This window comes from Hypomesus nipponensis, chromosome 14, assembly GCF_054491055.1.
Source record: "Hypomesus nipponensis isolate SF chromosome 14, ASM5449105v1, whole genome shotgun sequence".
In the NCBI taxonomy this organism is placed as follows: Eukaryota; Metazoa; Chordata; class Actinopteri; order Osmeriformes; family Osmeridae; genus Hypomesus; species Hypomesus nipponensis.
The window spans coordinates 7,079,590-7,107,294 of record NC_140374.1 but is presented as its reverse complement, the minus strand read 5'-3'; the positions used below and the strand labels follow the sequence as shown (position 1 = coordinate 7,107,294).

Below are 27,705 nucleotides of genomic sequence, written 5' to 3'. Positions count from 1 at the left end.
GCGAATGGTAGCCTAATGTAGTGTGCACGTAGCCTATAGGCCTACTTTCATATTTGCCGCAGCAAATATGAGATCCGACTTGAAAATCGCCAGTAATATGTTTGTGAATTTGTGACGAATCTGGTGACAGAGGCAGACTGATAGGTGCACGCACAGCTGGGGAACCAGTTAAATTGGGAACCAGTTGGGACGTAACACCGGCCAGCCAGCCTGATATTACTGCATTTATTTGTCTCTGCACCCCTTGTTATATCATAGTATTGCAATTGTGTAGTAGCTCGCACGAGCATCCTAATACCTACTTTACTTACGTATTAGATGTTACAATTGTTAATTTCCCATCGGAGATTCAAGCAAGCAGACTTTAATTTTGGAAAACCAGACGCTGATTGTGCCAAACCAGGCGTTAATTTCGTGTGGTTTGCTCGACACGTCTCAAAATTTGAGACGCAATTTACGTGTGTAAATGGCAACGTGTCACGTGACACGTTCAAAGCACGCGTTTTTTTAGACGCGTGCTTTTGACACGTCTCAAAGTTTGAGACGTAATTTACGTGTGTTAATGGCAACGTGTCACTTGACACGCGTCAATTCGAGGCGAAAAAGACGCCGACTTTGTATGGAAGTCGGCGTTTTTTACGCGTGGTTGAGACGGCTTTGCATGCCAAGTCGGCGTTAATTACGCGTGGTTAACACACGGGGGCGTCTTAATACTTGCCCACTAGGCCTTCGGCTTTGCATGCCAAGTCGGCGTTAATTACGCGTGGTTAACACACGGGGGCGTTTTAATACTTGCCCACTAGGCCTTCCATAAGCGCATGTTCTCAAGAGCAACTGCACGGGTTCTAGTGACAACATAGCTATTTCATGATTGGCCAGACTCACACACGACAACTTTGACGCGTGTTTTGTAATTAGGTGCATTCGACATGGACTGCGGCTGCATAAAACGAGAGTAGCCGCTTGCAGTCGGGGAGGAGTTGAAAACGGCTCTGTGAAGTCAGACATTCCAGCTTCTCGTGGTTTGCTGCGTTGATGTCAATCATGGCCGATCAAGCGCCTGTTTGCTTACTTTACTTTTTTTATAATTAAACTTAGTCTTTCCGTTAGAGAAGAGGCTGACTAAAACCCTTTCTTCAACACATTTTTAATTCATTTAAACTTTTTTGAGCGTTGGCGAAACTGAAGGTGTCCGAATATTACAAAACACGCGTCAAAGTTGTCGTTTGTGAGTCCGGCCAATCATGAAATAGCTGTGTGGTCACTTGAACCCGTACAGTTGCTCTTGAGAACATGCGCTCGGCTACACAGCCGGCAGTTCTCGTATCGATCTCACGGTACTTTGATGGCGACGTCACAGTGACGTATCCTCGGCGCCGTCTCTAACTCTATGGTCTCAAGTCGGACAAAAATAATTCACTGTTTCAAGTCAGCCGCCTGCAGCCGGCTGCAGCGCCGCATGAAGTGGGGTCATGTCGAACGCACCTACTCTCTGACCAATAGGAGAAAGTATAAGGGGAAGGGGTTACGTAGCAGGGACAACGGACACCAATAACTCCACCTACTTTTCTCTGTCAACAGCCTGGAGAAGTTGGGAGATAAGGTGTCTGACAACAGCAGAAATCTAAGCCTTTGTGGATATACTTAGCATTTTTCTCTTGCATCCTGGAATAAAATTGATACAATCTAAAATCATGGTTGTTAATTCAGTTCATTGGTTTCGTAAAGGGCTACGACTTCATGATAATCCGGCTTTACAGGAAGCTTTGAATGGCGCGGATACAGTGCGCTGTGTTTATATTCTGGACCCATGGTTTGCGGGGTCTGCTAACGTCGGAGTAAACCGATGGAGGTTAGTAGTCTATACACTCGACTAATAAAAAAAAAAAGTATAAATAGCAAGAGTTACGAGCCCTCCTTCCAGTCCACATTCGTGGAATAGTGAGCTAGCGAGCTAACATTGCAATGGTAGGTAATCTACAGAATTGCCCAATAATATTAACATATTGCCATCAAGTTATGGTTCTCACAATTTTAATGTGTGCAATTCATGGTATTAACAACTCAGCCTACCATGGCATTGTTATCGTGTCGCCAGCCATTTGTTTCACAGCAAGGTAGCTAAGTGTACAGTATTGTGATTAAAGCTAGGGGGTGGGTTGCGTCCGATAATGTGTGGTCATCATGGCATGATAACTTAAACGACTGCATTACGATTACGTGTTTTATGATAAAAAGTTGTAGTGCCAATCATATAATGTTCTGACATCGTCAATGTGTCGATGTTTAGAAATCACTCTGGGCAGCAAGTCTGGAAATGGCACGAGCCGAAAAAAGTGTAGCCTATCAGACCACATATTTAAATTTAAGATTCCTATATGTTTACTGTATGCACCTTCCTGCCAAAGCAAATACCTTGTCTGTGCAAACTTTCATGGCGAATAAGTCCCATTCTGATTCTATTTTAATAATTTTGTTCACAAAGTAGAACAGATTCTAAATAGGTGACTTAGGTTTAGCGTCTGCCCAGTGATGAAGACGAAGATGATGGGGAACACATCAAAAGGGTTTCCTGTTCAAACTAGCTGTGATACAAATTCACAATGGCCTCTCTTCCTGATTCTATGTTCGGTGAAAACGTAATTTGGCTAACCTGTAACCACACAGGACTGTGTCGTGGGATTTAACAGGTTTATGTCGTGATAAAAGGTTTCATTAATAAATGATGGACTCATCTCACCAGGTTTCTGCTAGAGTCCCTGAAGGACCTGGACTCCAGTCTTAGGAAGCTGAACTCCAGGCTGTTTGTGGTGCGTGGTCAACCCACAGATGTCTTTCCGCGCCTCTTCAAGGTCAGTTTTTGAGTGAGGAGGCTGTAGGGGGTTTCTTCCAGGGGTCAACGGGCTGTGTCTGTCATACAGGGTGAACATACAGTGGTTCTATCAGGGTCATCAACAGCCTGGTAAGGCTACATTCAATAGAAAGGCAGCTAAATCTTTTTTTGCATCATGGACGGCCATATGGACGGCCTCGCTAGGGGGAGTTTGGCTGCCTGATCTTTGCATGGATGGACGGACGGCGATGCTGTTCAGAGTGCCGTCCCTGATTAGCAGGGACGTCCGTCGCTAGGGGGAGCATAGATCATGGACGGCGATGCTGTTCAGAGTGCCGTCCCTGATTAGCAGGGACGTCCAGCGATAGAGGGAGCATTGAGCATGGACGGCGATGGACGTCCGATGCTAGAGGGAGCATAGTAGCATGGACGGCGATGGACAGCGATGCTGTTCAGAGTGCCGTCCCTGATTAGCATGGACGGCGCTAGCACTTGAATGGTTGAGAATTCTATGGTTGAGAACGACGGCCATGTTTAGCAGGCTGGCTCCAAATCCACCCATAAAACACTTTAAACTGACGGCTTAAAAGACCTAAAGGGCAATGTATTTCATAGGGTCATAACACAATGTTAAAATCTTAAATGAGTCTTTATTAACAATTCTCGAAATAATTAAAATATATGTAGCCTATATATGTAGGCAAACCCTAACCATAACATATTGCCACTGCCAAGGACAAAAACAGACTGCAGCGTATCATCCGCACTGCTGAGAAGGTGATTGGCTGCAATCTGCCTTCCCTCGAGGATCTGCACACCTCGAGGTCCCTGAGGCGAGCGAGGAAGATTGTGGCCGACCCCTCCCACCCTGGACACTCCCTGTTTCAGCTACTCCCCTCCGGCAGAAGGCTGTGGTCCATCAAGACCAAAACCTCACGCCACAAGAACAGTTTCTTCCCATCCGCTGTTGGCCACTTTAACAAGGCCAAGGACTCTCACTGACTTTAAAGGTGACATGACATGAAAACTTCATTTTATGAGGTTATTTAACATTAATGAGTCCCCCTAGCCTGCCTTTGGTCCCCCAGTGGCTAGAATTTTCGATAGGTCTAAACAAAGCCCTGGGTGTTCTTCTCTGCCTTTGACAAAATGAAGGCTCAAACGCTCTGTTTGAAAATCTCCTCCAAGTGACGTAGATACGAGAAAGGTTACCTCCCCTCTCTATGCTTTGCCCGCCCGGATCATCTGGCCCGCCCATGAGAAACTGAGCTACAGTACCACCGTGCAAGGGCAAGTGCGATATCGGTTTTTCCTGGAGAGACATCATGGCGAGCAAACAAATGAAGCACAACAGTTGCTCAGTGCTTGGATGTACAAATGCAAGCTCAAATCTTTATTTAATTCCTTCATCCGAGCCTCTGCACAACCAATATCTCAATTTTATTTTCGCTGGAAATGTGCCGACACAACTTCCCAAAGTTTTGCATGTCTGCGCCAAACATTTCAGCCACTACTGTTTCCTCAACTTGAGCCAACACAAAGCTGGCCTTTCTGAAATTACATTCTGGATCATTACTAAATCTCCTTGGTCAAGCTACAAAACTTGGACAAGTAAGTTAATTAAAGCTATATCATTTTGTTGCTTTACTGTATATGGTTACCTAGCTTGCTACCCTTAGAATGTGGCTGTAACATTAGCTTTGCAGCTAACAGCTGAGTTACTGTTGCTAACGTAAAAATAAATGGCATCAAGTGTGTGTGTGAATACAAACGCTGTAACGCCAGTGTTGTACACTTCGTTATTTGGATAACCGTTCTGCTGTTGGTGTTATGGCTCGCGATATCCGCCTTTCTCCATATTGAAATGAATGAGTGTGCACCTCTGCAAACCAGGGTGATCAGATGAGAATGGCTAAATTCGAGGCATCTTACAGCAACGGGGGCTACGAGCCATTGCGATAAGTCTGTTGTAAACATTAGCGCATGTTGCCGCCCCTCTCCTCCTCATTAGCATTTAAAGCTACAGACACAAAACAGCGCGTTCTAAGGAAAGCTGATTGTGGGACTACTCGTAGTGGCTATAATTCTGCACCATGGCTGAATTTCAAGAAAGAGACTTCAGATACAGTATTAGGGGACCACTAAGGCCTATATAAAAGCATCCAAAAACAGCATGTCATGTCACCTTTAAATCACAAGCTGCACAATGACACGAATGACCCTGCACACACCCTGCACATTGCAATTTGCACTATTGTATCGTTCTCTTGCAGTATCTGTTTTTTTAGGTTAGATCAGGGCTCCAGACTGCGACCAAATGGTCGCATTTTGCGACCAGTTTTTGAGACAGTGCGAGCATTTTTTACAAGCATTCGCGCATGTGCAACCTACACATTTTGAATTCATTGGGTGTGCACAATGCCAGCACACGTGAGCAACAACGAATAGATACAACGTTCTAGTAGTAAGACAGCGATATCAGCTTTCCTTCTGCATTAGTACCGTAGCTAGGAAAGTTTTGGCTATTTTTCGCTAGGTACCTTTAAACCTAGCTAAAAGTATTGGAAAGTTTAGGATATTTTTCGCTTGGTTCCTACGAACATGTCTTAATCTGCCAGACAAGTGGGTGCCCCTTCGTTCTTTTGGTGAGCAGTTTCACGAGCCCTTCTTACCCGGCGTCATGGAGCCGAGCAGCTAAATACTTATTTAGCACTAACGTTGCTACTGTATCCCTGCCTGTGTTTGAGCTGTTGCGCTGTTATACTCGGCAAGTATCGTGTTGTGGTGACGGAGGACTGATCAAAAAGTGCATCATACATTTAAGTCATTTAGCTAAGACTTGCATGTACAGTACGTAATGTCACATTAAATAATGTATTTCAACTCAAACTTATATGGTGCGTTGCAGGGGCGATTCTAGGATCAGACCTTTAGGGGTGCTCAGCCCCCAGGAAGAGATGTGCCATGAATACAGTGCCTTGCAAAACGTGCTAAACGTAAATCCCCTTGCTAATATAAATCCTAATTTCACTGGATAACAATGAATACATTTATGTATTATTATGCAAAATATTGAATGAAAAAACTAAGGATGTCCCTTTCTTCATGAACTACCAGCATCAAATGATAATAAACAATGTATTTAAATTGCCACTGAATTGTACCCTGTCCAGTTACATTAATGCAGGTCAATATAAGGTGTGCCCTTTAATTTTCCTCTTGCGCTCCTAAAATTTTCAGTCAGGGGCTACTGTGCTCCTAGTAAAAAAAGTTAGTCTGGAGCCCTGGGTTAGATTGTAAATCATGACTACTTATATTTTATTTTTTATTTTATTCCCCTTAGTATTAGCTAGACCCCCCTTTGCTCCTTTTTGTAGACTTTGCTCCTTTTGTATAGTTAGTCCACATATTTAAGTTTCAATATTCCTATATGATTAATGTATGCACCTCCCTGCCAAAGTAAATTCCTTGTTTGTGCAAACATTCATGGCGAATAAAATCCCTTCTGATTCTGACATTGTTTTTCAAGTCTATATTATTTTTATCTATTTTATATTTTGTATGTAAAAATAAATAATATAAAGGCGTAAATATATAGCCTACACTTAAATGCAATTCATACAAAATAACGTGACAAAACTTGTTGAGTCATCCACGGTTACTGTAGCTACATTCATGGTAGCCTTCGACGGCTTTGGTTTGACTCAACACATCGTATTGTGTTTTGCATTTGTCTCCGCTCAAAGTGAGCGTTTGTTGTTTTGCATTTGTCTCCGCTCAACGTTCGTGCGCAAAGTTCGTGCGCAACATTGGAGCTACTGACTGGTGGCTCCAAATCCACCCATAAAACACTTTAAACTGACGGTTTAAAAGACCTAAAGGGCAATGTATTTCATAGGGTCATAACACAATGTTAACATTTTAAACAAGTCTTTATTAACAATTCTCGAAATAAGTAAAATGTATGTAGCCTATATCTAGGCAACCCAAACCATTACATATTGTTTTTCAAGTCTATATTGTCATGAGATTATACTGTTGATTATGTAAAAATAAAAATAAAGGCGTAAATATATGTCCTACACTTACATGCAATTCATACAAATTTAAATTGACAAAAGTTATTGAGTCATCCAAAGTTAATGTAGCTAGCTACATGCTATGGTAGCCTTCGGCAGTTCTGGTTTAGTTCAACAGCCTGCTAAACATGGCCGTCGTTCTCAACCATAGAGTTCTCAACCATTCAAGTGCTAGCGCCGTCCATGCTAATCAGGGACGGCACTCTGAACAGCATCGCTGTCCATCGCCGTCCATCGCCGTCCATGCTACTATGCTCCCTCTAGCAACGGACGTCCATCGCCGTAGTATTGCCGTCCATGCTCTATGCTCCCTCTATCGCTGGACGTCCCTGCTAATCCATCGCCGTCCCTGCTAATCCATCGCCGTCCAAAATATATACTCCCTCTATCGCTGGACATCCCTGCTAATCAGGGACGGCACTCTGAACAGCATCGCCGTCCATGATCTATGCTCCCCCTAGCGACGGACGTCCCTGCTAATCAGGGACAGCACTCTGAACAGCATCGCCGTCTGTCCATCCATGCAAAGATTAGAAGCCATCACCGTCAGTCTATGGACGTCCATATGGACGGCTATGACGCTCTCAGAGATTTAGCTCCTACTGCTTCAATAAGTACATTCATGATGATGTTATGCGGTGAACCCAAATATTGTCAAACTTAAATATAAGTTTATTAAATTATATAGTAAATATAATTTTACTGTATGTTTGAGGATAAGATTTACTAGCTAACCAGCCATCAAAAAAAGCCATCCCAAAATCAATATCAAGATTTTCACGAACAAAGTACAGGCCAATAAGCGTTACTAGTACTAGGCGACGGCCGCAGCCTGTGGAGCAAGTTGAATAGCAAATGGATGCCAGATGACCGCATCAAAGTTTACAGTTTCTCCAAACAGTAATTATAATTTGACAGTATGTTTAGTAACAAGACCAGCCAGCTATCAAGCCATGTCATTGTCCCCAAATAAAATCATGATTTTTAAGAAGAAAATAATCGTCCATGTGTAGAGTTGCTGCTACTGTCGTGTTGGCCGCAGCCTGTCTGAAGTAGATTGACTAGCAAAGTAAATAGCGATTGGGATAGGAGTTGAGCGGTTATACGTGACACTGACACATTTAGAAAAGTAACATCTTTCAAATAGTAGCCTACAAAGTGGCCCGGGGACCATTAAATATTAACTAGCCTATGTATAGGTTTAATTGACTTTACTCTTGGTTTGATTTTGTATTCAATAATAAACCAAATCCACTTACTGTTTAACAAGCAAAAACCTTGTCATCACAAAGACTTTTATTAAACGTTTATGTAAACCTGCTGTAGGCCTATCCATACCGTATCAAGACACCGAACAGGCTGATTCATGAATTCATGGACCAAATCAAGCTGTGACAAGAAAACATTTAAAGGATCAAGTCAGGCTAATTAAAAATAATAAAAAAGACCAATAGTAGGATTTTTCTTTAAATTAATACAAAAGAAATTAAATATAAATCATTCAATCAATAAAAACGGGGGGATAAAATAAATTCAATCAAATGATATAAATATAAATAAATAAACTGTAAATGAAATTGAAATAAAGTGCAAATGAAACTATAGCCATATAATCTGCAAAGCCATTTGAAAATTGCTTCAGCAGTCTCAATTTTTGCATGGCAGAACCAGAAGAATCTTTAAACGTGAGAAATGAACAATGACACAAATAATAACAACAATTATACAACTCCCTTTTTATCTTCACCTCTTAATGAGACACTTGGGCCTGCCTCTGAGACATAATCAGATCCCGTCTGGGTGGAATGGGAGAATGGCTCACTCTCAGAGTAGCCTCCAGTGTTGCTCTGAGTCTGTTCGGGCTTTGGTCTTAGTTGTGGCCACAATGGAGAATCCTGATTCACACAGGTATGTAGTTGTGAATGGAATAAGGAGTTTCACAGCCCTCAGTGCAAGACATGGGTACTCCTTTGAGACAGCAATCCAGAAGGAGCCCAGGTCCAGTTTGCCTCACTGCAGCTTTAAAGTGCTGTCAGTGGAAACTTCCAGAAGCTGGGATTCCAGGTGCGAGGGCAGAGCAACATCATTTGCAGTGGAATCCACTGAAAATGGGTCCAAAATCCACATGTTTCCCTCTCTGGGATCCTCAGGAAAGTAGTCACCAAATTTCTATGCCAGTTGTGAGAGGTGCTGGGAGACTGAAATCGTCACCTGAGGGGAGTTTTCCAAAATGTCAGACAAAAGTGGAAACATGTCCATCCTCTATTCCTGGGCTTTCTTGGTCCACAAAGCAAGTTTACTCTTGAAAGCTTCAACTTTGTCTGCAACACAAAATGTTGCTGTTTCTTCCTTGAAGTGAGGTGTTCAGTTGGTTCAGTAGGAAAAAATGTCACAAAGGTAGGCAAATTTTGCTGTGAACATTGTGTCAGCATATTAATGTGCGAGATGAGATGTTTTCTCAGTGAGAAAAGAGAACACCTCATTCCTCAGTTCAAACAAATGATTCCTCCTCCATCAGTCCTCTTGAGAGCCATCTCACTTCACTGTGATATAGCAGCTGGACATTATCTGTTTCTATGTCCTCACAAAGCTTAGCAAAACATCTGGAGTTTATAGCATTATTTTAAAGAAAGTTTATGGTTTTTACACTTACATCCATCACCTGGTGGAGATCTGGTGACATCCTTTTTGCTGCAAGGCTTTCACAGTGTAGAAAAGTGTGTCCATTTAGCTTCTGGTGCACCATCAATTATCTGTCTAATGACACCTTGATGCTTGCCAATCATTGATGTTGCACCATCACTGCACACCCCGACGGTTCTGCCAGTCCAGGCCGTTCTCAGTGAAGTAGTTATCCATGCAGGGGAAACATTCCTGAAATAAATACAACATTCCATTCGGTGGTGTCAAAAGATGGAAACTTTGCTATCGTCAATTTAATCCAAGATCAGCACGGATATTGTAGTTCTTCGAAATCTTCAAAAGTTAGCGATGCTGAACAGAACTTGTACTATATTCTACCATTGTCATAATTATCTTAAATGGTCTCATTGCAAAAGCAAATTTGTCTCTAGGGACTTTGAACCACCTGTGTGCCAATCAGGAGTAAACTGGCGATAGCAAAGATGATGGCAAATACCACACTTACGGAATTAGGGCTCGCTAGCTCTGCAAATTCAGCTATTCTGTGAAGCCAGCCAATCTAAGACCAAAAAATGAATTATATTAAAATGCTAAGGTTGCAGTTTGCGTTGGCTCCCATCTCCTACTGTAAATAACCTGCACATTGTGTGTGCGACCAGCATGGTAGAAAAATTGCAGAAAAAATAAATCAGAGCATTTCAGGACACCGAAACGCAAAGAAAAAACCCTAGTGGTCTAATCTCAAAGACTAGTTGATGAAATGTTCATAAAATGATGTGAAATGCTAATTGAATGTTTCATAATGATGTCATTATGCAGAGAAGGTACCAGATGACAAACAGACAATAGAGCTACAGATAGGCAGGAACAGACTGGCAGACACAGGGGGTCTCAGGTATATTTGTTGAGTCTCTTGTTTGGCAATATGACGGGTTCTCTTCTTTAGACTTGTAAAATACGGACATAATTGGACAATGCCATAGATACCCCCACTGTCTACTTAAACTGGTGATTGAACCAAGATTAGTTTGAGGCAATGGCATTGTTGTGATTAATTGTGTAGTTTTGGGTACAGGTAGTAAGGAGGATGGCAAACACCTTATTTTTTTTCTAGGAGACAGACTGTGAGTCAGTGAGGGTGGTGAAAGGGAAAGAGCCAGGGAGAGACTTCACATGACATTGTCACAGCCATGGCAGGACCGGTGGTCAACCTTTTTGCCAGTGGCACAGCACTGTCTCTAGTCACCTCATTGGTGGCACAGAACCAAATCAGCCACACCCACAATTTATAGAACCGCAGACTCTTGCCAACAAAGAGTTGACATTTCAAGAGAAATGGTTTTGCGATTTCCCCGACTTTATGATGGTTCAGTTGAGATTATTTTAGATGAGACTGTACCATGCCCATTGTAATTACATAAACTGGCCTTTCTTGGTATTGCTGGTTGTAAATACTGTACACCGGCATTCATACTTGACTGATAAATACACTTCTATAACTACATTTGAAGTTGTTACTAACTATAGTTATCAGTTACTAACTATAAATTATCCAGGAGTATTAATTATGGTTCCTCAAAATACATTTAACATCTTACAATGTAGGCTGTGTTATAGCCTACATTGTAATATGTAGCCATTTTGGTGTCCCCTTCAGAAATTGCTCTTGAGAAAATGTCATATAATTGTCCCCCCCAAAGTTGATAGCAGATTTTTGCCACTGACTTTAAAATGTGTAAATAATAATAAATATTAGAATAATAATAAAAATTATTATCCAGAGCGACATACAGTAAGTACAGGGACATTCTCCCCGAGGCAAGTAGGGTGAAGTGCCTTGCCCAAGGACATAATTTCATTGGCACGGCCAGGAATCAAACCAACAACTAGGGCTCCACGATAATGGCTAAAATGATAATCACGATTATTTTTGATCAATAATGAGATCACGATTAATTATCACGATTATTTGTTGATTTTAACCTAATCAAATTTTAGTGTCACAATGCATTGTACCTACAGAATGGATGTGAATACAACTCAACATATACAATCAACTTCCTGCTGCATCACATACATTAAATGGACTGATGTTCCTAATTATTCTTTATTGATATTATTGAAAATGAATTAATGTTACGATATCTTTATTGAGGGAAGTCATTACTTTGATATTTTTTTTATCAATTCATCGCCCAGCCCTAGTGGATAAGCAGCCCCAAACAAGTTTCAAAGAAATTAAAGCTGTCTTGCAGGCTCAGGGAGCATCAGTGTCAGCGCCAACTATCCGTCAACATTTAAATGAAATGAAACGCTATGGCAGGAGACCCAGGAGGACCCCACTGCTGACACAGAGACATAAAAAAGCAAGACTACAGTTTGCCAAAATGTACTTGAGTAAGCCAAAATCCTTCTGGGAAATGTCTCGTGGACAGATGAGACCAAGATATAGCTTTTTGGTAAAGCACATCATTCTACTGTTTACCGAAAATTGAATGAGGCCCACAAAGAAAAGAACACAGTACCTACAGTGAAATATGATGGAGGTTCAATTATGTTTTTGGGTTGTTTTGCTGCCTCTGGCACTGGGTGCCTTGAATGTGTGCAAGGCATCATTAAATCTGAGGATTACCAAAGGTTTTTGGGTCACACTGTACAGCCCAGTGTCAGAAAGATGGGTTTGCGTCCGAGATCTTGGGTCTTCCAGCAGGACAATGACCCCAAACATATGTCAAATAGCACCCAGAAATGGATGGCAACAAAGCGCTGGAGAGTTTAAAGTGGCCAGCAATGAGTCCAGATCTAAATACCATTGAACGCCAGTGGAGAGGTCTTAAAATTGCTGTTGGGAAAAGTCACCCTTCCAATAAGAGAGACCTGGAGCAGTTTGCAAAGGAAGGGTGGTCCAAAAAATCCGGATGAGAGGTGTAAGAAGCTTATTGATGGTTATAGGAAGCAACTGATTTCAGTTATTTTTTTCCAAAGAGTGTGCAACCAAATATTAGGTTAAGAGTGCCACGAATTTTGACCAGCCTATTTTGGGAGTTTTGTGTGACATTATGTCCAATTTGTTTTTTTTCCTCCCTTTTTTTTGTTCCAATATATACAAAGGGATTAAACATGTGTATAGCAAAACGTGTGTTACTGCAATACTTTTCTTTGAGAAATACTGATTTTCTGGAAACACTTCTGGGGTGCCAACAATTCCGGCCATGACTGTATTTTTCAGCAAGATAGCTAGAGCTAACTGAATCTGAGTTGAATCACGATAGTTTGCTTGCTAAGCTGTAGTGCTGACGTTACCCTAAGGCGATCTTGTTTGCTTTGACAACAGAAATGGAAACAACTAATGCAATCATTTCAAATTATATCTAGTCAATCCGTTAAAAAAACAGTGTTGTGTAGACACAATAGATTTATTTTAAAAACCTAGCGTTTTTTTCCCCAGGAAAATTTCACTAGATGTATCATGGGTTATAGAACAGCACCCAGGCCATTTTCAGACCAACAAATGTTACATACCCTATTTGGAGACCTTAAGTAACAGGCTCTCCTTAAACAGGCTCTAATACTTGTAGCATTGCTACTACCATCATGCTTGTTGTGGCGACTGCTTCACTCATCCTATTTTCCTTTGTCGCCATTTCGAGCAGGGCTGTGACTCGTAGGGTAAATAAGCACTTGCGGAGATCCTTATGTTTCCTTCAAAATAATGCAAGATTTAATACGTTGAAAAAAACAAAAAATATATTCTCCGTGGTTGACTTATGCGTGGTCTTACGCTGTGAGACCCGCATTAAACGATCACATATGTGCGATGCTTCTCCTTAACGGGTTAATTTGCATTTACGTAGTGTTTCTACTGTTGTCTTGCATCGAAATATAAGCCGCACCACCACAAGAAAATGTTTTAATCGGGGTACAAACCGCGGATTTATTTCTGAAAAATATGGTAGTATTAATTTAGAGCACTGCAGAATGTTTTGTTTTTGAAGTTTGAAAAGCTATGAAGTGTGTTCATACTTGAACCCACTTGCAGATTGCACAAGATTGTTTATATCTTACTACTTGTATTTTTGGATGAAAACATAACCATATGAAGTAATATAGAAAACTGTATTATATTGAACTATACAGTATCCTAATGCATTCTGTCATGTCACATATCCTATATGGCTTTCATAGAAAAATGTATTTGATGCATCGAGATATCGAATCGCTGACATAATAATCGTAATCAAATTTGGAGATCAGTGAAGATTCACACCTCTTCCTTAATGTATTGCACATGATAAGTTAGCTGGTTGAAAAGCAGAATCAGGTTGATAGGTTGTAAACCTACAGGAGGGCAGCTCTTCAGGAACAAGGTTGCCATGTAGGGGTGGGCGATATGGCCAAAATCTTCTTTCATGGTATGAGTAATCTTATATCACGGTTACTGTATATATTACAGTATATTACAAAACAATTAGGTTTTTTCGATTTAAATAGCTGTTTCTGATGAGAGACGTTCCATGAGTTGAATTATCCCACAACAACCCACTCTGACTTTTCACTCCAATAATAAGTCACTCCGCAATGAAACATTTGCGTTGATACAAAGAAGTAACCATAACAACGGGGACGAGTCAAAGCCTCCATTTACAATTTTGAAAGACTTTAACAAGCTAACTTGTATTTACAACAATGAGTGACTTCAATATATATTTTAACGTATTTGAAAAATGTTTCTTTTCAGAATGTACTGTGTCAGTGTCACGTAACCGCTCATCTCACATCCCATTCGCTATTCACCTCGCTAGTCAATCTACACTACTTCAGACGGGCTGGGGCCGACACGACAGCAGTAGCAGAAAGTCTACACATGGCCAATTATTTTCTTCTTAAAAATCTTGATTTTATTTGAGGACAATGACATGACTCGATAACTGGCTAGTCTTGTCGTTAAACATACTGTCAAATTATAATTACAGTTTAGAGAAAATGTCAACTTTGATGTGGTCATCTCACATCCATTTGCTATTCACTCGCTCCACAGGCTGCGGCCGCACTGTATGTAGCCTAGTACTAGTATGGCCGATACTTTGTTCGTGAAAATCTTGATATCGATTTTGGGATAGTGACATGGCTGGTTAGCTAGCAAATCTTCTTGTCAAACATATACTGTAAAATTATATTTACAGTTTGTCAACCGTACACAATGTTATTGCCTTTGAATCTTGCTAGCATAACGTTAGCTTTCGGGCTAATAGCTCAGCTGACGTTGACACCGGATCTATTTTTTCGTTGCGGAGGAACAATGGCAAAATAAACAATCAATAGCTGTATTTAAAGGTTAATTGGTTGACTATAAAATTGTTTTATAAAAGCAATATAGTGCTCGTGGGGTTGTTGAGGGATATAGGACGGGTGGTGTTCGGCCGTAGGCAACAACCCCACTCGCACTCGTACTATATTGCTATAGTAATTGTTCTGTAAATTCAATAAAAAAAATGGTACAAAATAACCATATCATACTTCATCATCACACTTGATTATTACACGGCTGTTCTTTAATGCTGTAGAATGCTCCATTCATTTGAATGAGGCTTCCTAACGTTCTACGGTGAACAATTTTGTCATATTATACCATTGCTATGCATATTTGACCGCTGTCAAGGAAAGAGGCTTGTTTGCCTCGGATTCACGTCTTTCGTAGCACTCTGCAAGTAGTCCGGTAACTTTTCAACCCCAGCTACTCCGTTGCTTAGCGACGTCAGCTGATTTGAAGCCTAAAGAATGTTCAACGTCTTTGGCAAACTATTTCTCTATGGAGGATTATAGGGGCCAAAACTAAATAAATAAATATTATAACACAAAGCTTAAATAAATGACTTATTATATAATGTAATGCCTAATTGACAGACAAAATATATAAATTACAAATTAAATGAGACACTAAATATATAAATGTTACATGTATTTGTGTGTATATTTACGTTTTAATGTGTTCACATTTATTTATTTATACTTACATTTATTTATTTATACTTACATTTATTTATTTATACTTACATTTATCCATGGTGTAACTTTCAGCAGCAAAATAAATCCGTCGTCCCCCGTCACCAAGTCAGGGGGCGGGTTAAAGCGTCTGATTGGTGAATGAACAGTATTACACACCAGGCAGACTTCACCAGTCGATCAAGCTCTCTTCAATCTAGAGGGATCCTCTATTGCCTCACTGTACAGCTGCTAGGGGTGTGCGATGGATAAATACAGGGCCAGTATTTCCAATACCGATACTTTTGGCTTAGAAAAGCAGTTAATCTACTTTTGTGTCGGGGAAAGCAATGCCTCATAAATGATTAAGTAAATGCATAATCAATATAAATATTTGAATGAACTTTTAAAATGTTTCCTTTAAATAATTGTACATGATTATGATCACAGGACAACGAGTTTTGTCAAAAAATACTGTTAATGTGTGCCGCTGAGTCGTGTTACTGCACGTACACGGCAACAACTCAGCCTAGCAGGGGAGGGGCAAAGTGAGTTTGAGCGAAGTTAGACGGTGTTTGCACAACCACTATGATGTAAAGGGAGTTGTGTACTCAGTGTGGAATGAAACTTAAGTATCGATCTTATCACGCTATCAATCAGGCTATTGATACCAACGTTTGTATCGATAGTTGCCGGGTTTCCCAACCTGGCCACTGTCGGTCTTGAGATCGATTTGCCCACCCTTATGCTGTATCATCTCGCTGAGGATCGTGAACACATTTTCATTGATGTCTGTGTCAGTTAGGGCCAATATCATTCTGATAATTTCAGCGAAGCTCTCAATATGATGTAAAAAATAAGTGAATTGGCAGGTGCCTCCATCTCTTCAGCTACCGCCAACATTTCGACCACTGTAGATTTCAATATTTCATTCATTGAATACGCACAAGGTGCTGCCATCTTGGAATAGTCAAAAGCAGTCGATTCAAGTTGAACCACCAATCAGAAGCTTGAACCCGCCCCCTGACTTGGTGACGTGGGACGACGGATTTATTTTGCTGCAGCAAGTTACACCGTGGATAAATGTAAGGATAAATAAATAAATGTAAGGATAAATAAATAAATGTAAGGATAAGTAAATAAATGTAAGGATAAATAAATAAATGTGAACACATTAAAATGTAAATATATATATATGTACACACAAATACATGTAACATTTATATATTTAGTGTCTCATTTAATTTGTAATTTATATATTTTGTATATCAATTAGGTATTACATTATATAATTAGTCATTTATTTAAGCTTTGTGTTATATAATTATTTATCCAAGTATTTATTTATTTAGTTTTGGCCCCTATAATCCTCCATATTTCTCTGCTGATCAGCACTAATGGTAACAAATAAATTGTTGAAAGACACACTGTGTTAAGTTTTTTTGGCAAGTAGCCGTGTAATAAGCGGGATAATGTATACAACGCTGTTGTCATCCGACGAAAATATCAAAATGAGCGAAAACGATCAGTCTGAGTTTTACTATCCATATCTAATTTCGGTTTTGGCTATCAACCTCGTTAAAGCTCGGTCGATATGTTAAAGCCTCTGTTTGATATTTCCCAGCATGACCTCAATCTCAGTAAGTAGTTAGCCTTCACTAGTCATCCTAGATCAAGAATGCTAGCAACGCCACCAGTGTAATTTTACAACAATAATTTTACAGCACGAGGCAAAAAATGTGAACAACTAATCAAATTGGTTACCTGCAGAATGGTGTTATATTGCAAGAAGTAAGCAACACGAGGCAGGCATTAACTTCACTCTTCATCTAAAGTAGGAGCAGCTCTACAGCAGGGTACATCGCTTTTTAGCTTATTCTCGAACATTAAGTACTTCTCTCCCAGTACATGTTAATCACACACATAACAGTACAATACAGCGACACGTAGTGGTGTGGTGGCATAGTGAGGACAACAAATGGGTCATCAAATATATAATTAATTAGCATCGACATGAATGTGGTCCGCTTAGACAAAATACACTCCACATCGAAAATTCCGTCAGACCAACGAAAATGTGCTTCAAGGTCAAACGAAAATAGCAAATCAAATAAAAGTTAAACTACAATTCTAAATATTGCAAGAATGCGATTTATGTGATGGCTTATATACAATACAACAACAACCAGACATTTAATTGACACGCGTAATACAAAATATAGTAGCCTGTAAAAGTATACCGCGGTTGAAACGGTATAGCCAAATCTCTCCCTGGAGACACATTTCGCATGGTATATACCGTCATACTACCCAGCCCTATTGCCATGTGATGTCATCATGGCTGAGGGTGGGGAGCGTGGTTTGTGGCCACCCCATATTGAATCAGGAAGCAGTGCACTGAACATCTTCCATGTGCTAAGATCCTTCAGAATATGTTGAGGTTCTCTTACTGCACCATGCATTTTACACATTTTACAGTGCAATGAGAGTTAGTCTTTCATGAATCTTATTGACAGCAGCAGCCTTATTTGTAGTTCCTTATTGAATTTAAGTAGACTAGTCCTAGGTGTTTTGGTTAGAAAATATATATCGCACCAGAAGGTGCGAATTATGCTAGTTTTTTTTAAGACTGCAAAATAGAGATGCACAGTTCTCCTAGTTGGTATGTGCATTGGGCTGACACCACATGGTAAACACTCAGACTTGCTGAGACAGTGTTTGGTCAGCATCATTGGTTTATGTTTCAAATTACAAGTACAATATCGTAGCCTGTAAACCTGCCACAGATCTAATTATATTGGAGATAAAGCCCTAGAGTACAGGAGAAGCAATGCAGTCCAATTCCCTCCTTTGGCTTCCTCAGCTCGGAAATGTATCAGCGCATCTAGATAAGCCATGTTTGTTGTCAGTTAGCTAGCCTGGTTAAAGCTGGCTACTGGCTTTGTAGAGCGTGAGAGATACTTAAACATTTCTACGTTGTGAATAATACATTATTATTGTAACAGTAACTATAACGCACCACCGCCCCAAAGAAACCCAGGTGAAAAAAAGTATACTTTAGAGTACTTCAAGCATATTCACATTTTCAATAGTACATTTTAAATATCTGTGAATATATATGTTGCGAATAATACATTATTATTGTAACAGTAACTATAACGCACCACCGCCCCAAAGAAACCCAGGTGAAAAAAAAGTATACTTAAGAGTACTTCAAGCATATTCACATTTTCAATAGTACATTTTAAATATCTGTGAATATATAAAAAGTATAGTACCATCATGCTTTAACCAATTGTAACGTTAATACTTTGAACACACCTTTAAAAAATTTGGCTACAGTACACTTTTAGTAAATATATTATAAAAAATATATACTTTAAGTGAAACGTATATGTAATTTCTAAAGTGTACAACTGGGACTTTGTTTTTAAACAAATTATTTTGCATTTAAAAATGCATGATAAAAATAATCTTTGTAACAATGCACTTAAAGCTTACTTTAAAAATAAACATTTGTTGAAATTTTGGGAGATTTAAATTACTTTCGAAGTCCCTTCATTAATTCAGCCTTCAGTGTACTGGTATACATTTGCTGTACTGTAGTGTGTAGTAGATTAAAGTACCTTATTTATTTTTTACATTACTAACATTACAACTTTGGTAGTGTAACCAAACTTTTTGTAAGTTAGTTTTTAGATATGATTGTGTGGACAATGAGACACGGACGCGGTCTCTTTTCAAAACTTGTATTTTACCGCTGCTCTTCTTGACATGGCCATTCGAACAACCCTCACTGAGTTCACGTAATGGTTTTAGCATCAAGCCTACGGCAACTCCCAATTGACCGTTGTCCGTTGTCACATAGAAAAGTCTGCTACAATAGGCTATCCTCATGATTTGCAATTGCAAGCTAAATAAACTTATACTAAAATAATTTTGTAGACATAGCAATGGATTCCGCCACTAAATGAGTGACTTGGCTTTATTTCTGGAGATACTATCCACAACCGAAGTGTGTTACACAATGCTGTAACCCTGCGTTCACACTGCAGCGACGCGAATCGCTTGCCATCGCTCGCCTTCCCACAGTTCACCACGCTGGGGGGCGTTTCAAACAGATTATGTAGAATGTAGTCAGAGCAAAGCCTGTTTAAGGAAAGCCTGCCCACTCCCTATTAAGCCCCATTGTACCAAATTTTGTTGCAGTTCCACCAGAGTTCCACTGGGAGTGATCGCGGTCGAGTGCAAAATGAATGGGAGTCTATGGAGCTAAACGGCTAAATGTGTCTCTTTTGCCTGATTGTCGTTGCGAAATCTCAGATTTGATTGTAGTTTTTGCATGTTCAACATGTATTACAGGTCAAAAAATGAATGAACGAGTACTTATGTCCTTTCGATTTTTTACAGGGTAAGTTGTTGTTGCCCATAACACGCTAGCATTCTGCTAACGAATGCTGATTGGTTAGTGAAGGACTGACTACGACCAGAGATCCCGCTTGATGGCATCCGCAGAACCAGAATGTCACTCGACCGTTAGCGCCCTCATATGGAACTAGAGTGGAACTGCAACCAGTTCAGAACCTGGAAGTTTCTCGAGAGTTGGAGTTCTCCCCATATTAGACTGCAGCTGTGTATACTACACACTTGTGCACTTCGAGCACTGACTTTCAGTGCTTAGGGCGCATCACTCACAAAACCAGCAGAATTCAGTGCACTGAAAGTACCCGGATGGCGCACTGCAAACGGTCCAAAAAAACAGGCTGTGTCTACTACCGCGCACTTTACGAAGTACACTGCAATACAGTGCACTGCAAAACAGTGCACTTACATATTCAGTGCACTCCGTCGCTGTTAAGTGCTGTCTCAAATGGAACACTTACGTTAAACACTTCACAAGTGACGAACGCAAATCTGCTCGCGACACCCGCAAAACCTGCCAAAATGAACGCGCTTCTCCACTCAAGTGGAAAAAGCTGCCGAAAGGGCTCCTCCTTTTCCGCTACGTAGCCAAGATGGCGCCCGTTTAGGGCGAGAAGTGTCCATCGTTGTAGCGGAAGAGGAGGAGCCCTTTCGGCAGCTTTTTCCACTTGGGGTGGAGAAGCGTGTCATTTAGGCAGGTTTCGCAGGTGCCACGAGCAGATTTGCGTCCGTCACTTCCGCCAAGTGTTTAACGCAAGTGTTCTATTTGAGACAGCACTTATCAGCGACGGAGTGCACTGAATATGTAAGTGCACTGTTTTGCAGTGCACTGTATTGCAGTGTACTTCGTAAAGTGCGCGGTAATAGACACAGCCATTCTCTGGTAAGATTGCATATACGCGTGCTGCTCTTGGTATCCAGAATGCCCTGCGGCAAACTGAAAAGCTACTAAGTTAAGGGCATTACCTTTGTTAAATAAGCATTGTTTGGAGTTTTATTGTTTTGTTTGTGTAATGCTATGGTCTATAGTTTAGATAATTTTAGTGTTCACCCTGATTGGGAATGTTGTCTAGTTAGATAGGTATCCAAGCTGTCCGTTACCACTTGCATGCGTTTGCAAGCAATCGATCCTGAGTATAATTTCGCTCATCGATGGCTGCGCATTTGTAACGGTTGCGTTGGAAGTGCGACTTGTATTCCAATGCGGCTTGGACTTCAATTTAGACGAAGTGCCCACTCTGAGGGCCCAGGTAAAAAAAAAAAAGTGTATTATTCTTAACTTGAAATGATGGAGTATACTTGAGGAGAAGGCTACCTCTATCGTCTATCGCTGTGGTGACTAGGTTAAGAGCCACCAAGCTACTCCAGGTTCAGTATAATGCTTTACTGAAGGGCAGTAACTACAGCATGGGCACACACTCTGATGGACAGACAACTATGAACCCCCTCACCTTCCATGTGTTGTATACTCAGTTCCAGTTCACTTCCCAAACAGTTACAGAGATTCAGAAATATGGCAAAGACACTGTGAATGTATAGTAGTGAATGATAAATTCAATTCAATAAGTTGTTTTTATTACTACCCCCCCCTTTCTCTCTGGCTTTCTCTCTCCCTGTTTTTCTCTCACACGCCCACTCTTGTTCTGTTCTCTCAAGGAGTGGAACGTGACCCGCCTGACCTTTGAGTATGACTCTGAGCCATATGGGAAGGAACGAGATGGGGCCATCATCAAGATGGCACACGAGTTTGGAGTGGAGACCATGGTCAGGAACTCTCATACCCTCTACAACCTGGATAGGTCAGTCCGGTGGTCCCAGAGAACACCCATGTCCATTCAGGATTGTAAAGATGCTGTGTTTATTGTTTAGTGGGAAACATTTGAAGCTTACTTACCAGTATGTGTGCTAGTTCTTTGGTAAAAATGAATAAAAGCTTTTTATTTTAGACAATGTTTACATTGACGACAAGAGTGCAAATGTGGCCTATAGGAGTCATATACAACTTCTTTGTGTACAGAACTTTCTGGTAGTCTTGAGGCTTTCAGAATGAGTTTCCAGTCCCATTCATATGAAAAGCAGAGCAAGCAGAGATGTAAATGGACGTTTGGTAGCTGTCATGATGGCGTGTACAAGGAGAGATTCATATTCACAAGGATGCTGCCCGGGCTGTGTTTATTATCCTAATGACAGTTAGATCGCTCACTCACCATATTCCCAATCTGGTGCACAAAAAATATTTATGTTGGAATTCCCACCCAAGACGACCAACCAAACCCCCAGCCTAGAAAAGGCTGGGCATTCTGGTGGAAATGTGTTTGGTCATTCTCACAACAGTCAGTGTGTTTGGAATCTTGACGTTTCGGTCTGGTGAATAACGTCAGTGTTCAAGACTAAAATGAAAGTGTTACATGTTGATAATTGTAATTATCAACATGTATTTGATGTTTGTTAAAGCCCCCATATTTTGAGAAGAGCTGCGTTCTAAACAGCTGACGTGGAACTGCCACTTCATTTGATTTCACATGCATGAGTCCTCCTGTCACGAGTAGCATGTACCTGCAGAGCCGGAGAGCTGCAGTTTCAGGACCGCAGTTTCAGGACCGCAGTTCTTGGACCGCAGTTCTAGGACCCTCGTTTTATCTGACATAACCATGGACCGGAACAAGATAATCAAATTATCCTGCAGTAGTGAATGTCAGTTTTGGCTCGAGGAAGTGATTTAGGCTAGCTTGTTTCATAACAAGATGGAGGACAGTGTAAGTGGCTGGCTAATTCTAATCATGTGTGGTTACCTTATAAAACACTTCTGGTGTCTTGAATTGGACAATAAAGTTAACGTTAGCTAGCTAATTTCAATTTAGCTGTCAAAATCATTTCACAACACCGGAGTGGTTTTATACATAACCACACGTGATTCACATTAGCTACTTTTACCTATGAGCTACACTGATTGCCAAACACAACTAACAACCAAGTTCAAGACAGAAAGTACTGTTTGTGGGGAATTCAGCTTTGGTCGCACTCTTTTTGGTCTTTTAGTGGTCGCGAAAGTCTATAAAATCCTTCAAAATGTTGCTCTCAAGAGTTGTTGATGGGGTGGAGAAAAAGATGAAGAGTTGGATAGAGCGTTGCAGGTGTATTTGGTGGAGGGGTGGGTGGATGTGATAATGCGATTGTTATTGTTTATTATTTTGTATATATATATATATATAAAATATATCCATATCTGAATGATCAAATCCCCCAGTTTTCCTTGTTTCTTTCCTCTCCCAAACCATTCAAATAGCCTATCTTGTTGTGATCTAGTGACACGTACTAACGAGGGTCCTAGAACTGTGATCCTGAAACTGCGGTCCTGAAACTGCGGTCCTGAAACTGCGGTCCTGAAACTGCGGTCCTGAAACTGCAGCTCTCCGGGTCTCCGGCTCTGCAGGTTCATACTATTGCCTGTCACTGGCAGCCAGCACCTCTCAGCCCAGTCCCTCCCCTCCATACCCAGTCCCATAGTCGCTGCTGCCCCCTAGAGATGGCTGAGCGCTACTGCTGGTCACACCACAGGCCATGTGCAGATGGCAAGAGTACATGGCTGCAGCCTGCAACCTCCCGCCTCATGCCCTCCCATCTCATGCCCTCCCGTCTCATGCTTGTACTTTTCAAAATAAAAGCTCACCTGGTCCGCTATTTTTCCTTCCTACTTTGGTATACGTGTTTTTTTTAGTTAGACTACAAACAAAAAATCCATTCTATGGCTGCAGCCTGGGAGGCCCGGTTGAGTTTATGCGTCACAACGACGGTTGAGGTTAGAATTAGTTTAAGGCCAGGAGTCGTAGCAGAGGTCGAGGTTAAGGTTAGGCACAACCACAACGGTTGTGGGACAATTATGGTCGGTACAGCACACCGTGCATTTTGTCACCTGCGGTGTGTTATTTTTTTTAAAGACACATATATCTTAAGGAAAATCACAAAAAGAAACCATCAAAGTCTGCAACCATAAATTGCTTTAGGTAACGTTAGCTAATATTTGCTAACAAATGTCAACATAAATCGCTGATGCAGTTTTAAATGAAGGTCATCGCAGGTTTCATCAAATAAACGATAACATCAGGGACAGAACCAGGGCTTACCTTTAACTGCATCCGTAAAATAATTTGAGATTTAGTATTTTTGACCCTCTGAATTTACCGTTGGACACCTTGGGCATGAGACGGGAGGCTGAAGGCTGCAGCCATACCCATGTTGCAGATGGGGGCGGAGAGTAGGAGTGTGTGGATGAGAGCAAAGCAACGTTTGCCGGGGAGTGCTTTGGCGCCAAGCTGGTTCAAGCACATGGAACCTCCTGACCCATGCCACGCCTTCACAGGAAATTGTCCAATAGGAAGGGTTTGGTTGCTACAGATATAGATGGCTGTTGTGTAAGCTGATGGGCTATGAGAGACGGGTGTAGGCCATAACCCTGCAGGCATGGGGAGTTAGAGGGAGAGGATATAGATTCTATGACTGAAAGGGTTACCTCCCCATAATCTGGACAGGTTTTTGACAGTTGTTATTGTGTGAATTCTGAAACTGACTTTTTAGGAGGGAAGTTACAACATTTCACATTATGAAATGTGTAATTAGATCAGTGAACATAATGCCCAACATTTGTATTGCATATGACATTAAATGGTGGTTGTCTCGGTAGATTTGATCAGTTTCATATTTGTTTTCTCACATATGCCATTAAGCCATCTTAAATTCACTACACCTGTGGTTCTCTGCTGTAGATAGTTTGCAGTGTGTCAGTAATTAGACGTGTAATTCCTGAACGACATGGTTTGCTCTGTGTAATTACTGAACTTGACGGCTTGCTGTATGTGAGTGTAAAAACTGAACTGTAGGGTTTTCTGTATGTGTGTTCATCACCAGGATCATTGAGATGAACAACAACAACCCCCCCCTGACCTTCAAGAGGTTCCAGGCCATAGTGAACCGCCTGGAGCTGCCCAAGAGGCCGCTGTCCTCCATCACTCCAGAACAGATGGACAGCTGCAGGACCAGGATCGCTGAGAACCACGACGATCACTACAGTGTTCCCTCCCTGGAGGAACTGGGTAGGAGAGACCAGCATTGTCTGAGATGGAGTTACTTTTTCTTTCTTCATTTGTATTTTTCTATCTCTCTCTGTGTATATCTGTCTTACTCTTGTGCTTTGTGTCCTGTTAACCTGACTGTTGTGTCTCGCAGGGTTCAAGACTCAGGGCCTGAGCCCAGCTGTGTGGAGAGGGGGGGAGTCGGAGGCCCTGGACAGACTCAACAAACACTTAGACAGAAAGGTCTGACCCCTCAATGTCCTCACATGTCTGTCTTACACTCTGTGGTTTGACGTGTTCTTGGCATCTCCTGACGACCATACGTCATGGAAGACAAAACTTTTGAGCATTTCAGCCAACATTTTATAACTTCATCCACCAGTCCCAGAACTGGTGATCAAGCATTATATGAGGAGCTGACCATGTTGTGCTTCCTGTTACAGGCCTGGGTGGCAAATTTTGAGCGTCCTCGGATAAGTGGGTGTGCGCTGTTTGCCAGTCCCACGGGCCTCAGCCCCTACTTGCGCTTTGGCTGCCTCTCTTGCAGAGTCTTCTACTACAACCTGAGGGAGCTGTACCTGAAGGTGAGCTGCAGCTATAACAAGAGCAGTGCCTGCAAGTGATGATGGGTCATATTAGGGTGGACAATGACCATATTATCCTGTTTCTGTCTTCTTCCCCTCCACCCTACAGCTCAGGAAACGGTGCAGTCCTCCTCTCTCCCTGTATGGTCAGCTGCTGTGGAGAGAGTTCTTCTACACAGCCGCCACTAATAACCCAAACTTTGACCGCATGGAGGGTAACCCCATCTGCGTGCAAATCCCCTGGGACCACAACCCCGAGGCGCTGGCCAAGTGGGCGGAGGGCCGGACGGGCTTCCCCTGGATTGATGCCATTATGGCCCAGCTGAGGCAGGAGGGCTGGATCCACCACCTGGCCCGGCACGCCGTGGCCTGCTTCCTGACCCGTGGAGACCTCTGGATCAGCTGGGAGAGCGGCATGAGGGTGAGGAGGAAGGGAGAAGAAGAGGGGTGGTATCTGGGTGAGGAGGGGGGAATACCTGTGGATCAGCTGGAAAATGTCTATAACAATGGGGGGTTGGGGGGTGTTATTGACTGTTCTCTGTTGTTGACTATGGTGTGGTTGTTCATTGTGTGTTTGTGTGCAGGTGTTTGAGGAGCTGCTGCTGGATGCAGACTGGAGCGTGAATGCAGGCAGCTGGATGTGGCTCTCCTGTAGCTCATTCTTCCAGCAGTTCTTCCACTGCTACTGCCCCGTCGGCTTCGGCCGGCGCACTGACCCCAGTGGAGACTTCATCCGGTGCGTATGAGACACCACGTATTTACCAGGCACAATGCCAAAGTAAACACATCTCTGCCACCAGACATGGTGAACAATAATAATCTCAACTACAATCCCAGTACAGAGGGGCAAGGTGCTAAAGCGGACTCTATAGAAGCAGGTAGAAGCAGTGTAGGTAGAGGTCAGGAAGTATCTACGGGGAGAGAGGAACTGGGGCCGAGGCCTCATTGAGGCTGAGTACTCAAGTGCTAACTGAGTGAATCACAAAGGCTGTTCTGAAGCTGTCAGATGAGAGCAGGTCACAAGGAGCAGTTAAAGTAGGACTGATATAAAAACACAAGTGACTGGGTCCATAGTAGCCTTCAATCCAACAATGGAGCCAAAAACAAATATTTAATATAATGTATATTACATTATACTTTATACACTGCTTAATATACACTCCACAGAACATTACATACTACTTCCCTGTGCGCCTTGGACAAAGGAAAGCTTCCAAGAGAAATTACCCCACACCACACACCCTACAAAGAAAAAACACCCGCCGTCTGTCAACTGCCCACCTGCCTGTGACCATTAAGTGTGTGTTGTCCCTGGTCCAGGCGCTACATCCCCAAACTGAAGGACTACCCCAACCGCTACATTTACGAACCCTGGAACGCCCCTGAGTCTGTGCAGAAGACAGCGGGGTGCGTGGTGGGGGTGGACTACCCCAGGCCTATGGTGAACCATGCCGAGGGCAGCCGGCTCAACATAGAGAGGATGAAGCAGGTCTACCAGCAGCTGTCCCACTACAGAGGACTCAGTAAGACCCACAGACACACACCAGGAGTTATCCAATCACAGAAGACTCAGTAAGACACACCCACAAACCAGCAACTCTTCAACTAAAGAGGACTCTACCTAACACACACACCTGTCTCTGTCAGGTGGAGCCTCTTCAGTGGGCTGGTCCTTGTATTTGTCGAACACAAATTGTATGGTAATTTTCTCAGAAACACAAAATGTTTGGGATGTTAGATTACTGGTGGTGGTTGGCCTGTTACCAAGATTTTCGGGATGTTAGATGATTGGCTTTGTTCTGTTATCAAGGTTGACAGAATCCTCCCACCCTCCCATAAACAGTTTGAGAGGGGTCGACCTGTACTCTTCTGGGCTACAGTGCATGCTCTGAATTAGGGCTGGGTGCTATGGCCCAAAATGTATCATTTTGAAGCAAAGACGATAACAGCGTAATCATTTTTATTTATTTTTATGTCAAGTCTATTCCTTCGAAGAGAAAGTAATCAGGACCGCTGCGGCTAATCCATCGCACATCTACGCAATTTGGATAGGGTAAGGCAGGTGTGTCGCATAAGTTGAATTTTAACTCACA

At 41.9% G+C, this 27,705-nt stretch overlaps 1 protein-coding gene and 1 long non-coding RNA gene across 3 annotated transcripts in view; both read left to right on the top strand.

The window, feature by feature from the left end:
• Positions 1–963: 963 nt before the first annotated feature.
• The window catches only part of cry2 (cryptochrome circadian regulator 2), a 48,022-nt gene continuing 21,280 nt past the window's right edge, over positions 964–27,705 (top strand). The window contains exons 1-9 of one of the 2 annotated variants that reach the window (XM_084673107.1): positions 964–1,852; positions 2,744–2,852; positions 21,616–21,758; positions 24,865–25,049; positions 25,183–25,271; positions 25,472–25,612; positions 25,722–26,033; positions 26,197–26,348; positions 26,933–27,135. In XM_084673107.1, the coding sequence (XP_084529233.1) occupies positions 1,695–1,852; positions 2,744–2,852; positions 21,616–21,758; positions 24,865–25,049; positions 25,183–25,271; positions 25,472–25,612; positions 25,722–26,033; positions 26,197–26,348; positions 26,933–27,135 (1,492 nt within the window). In that variant the 5' untranslated portion in view covers positions 964–1,694. The other variant, XM_084673108.1, reaches the window with a different exon arrangement.
• On the top strand, positions 4,454–6,348 carry LOC146258458 (uncharacterized). Its single transcript, XR_014729810.1, has 2 exons — positions 4,454–5,478; positions 5,742–6,348. It is a non-coding gene; the product is annotated as an uncharacterized LOC146258458 (long non-coding RNA).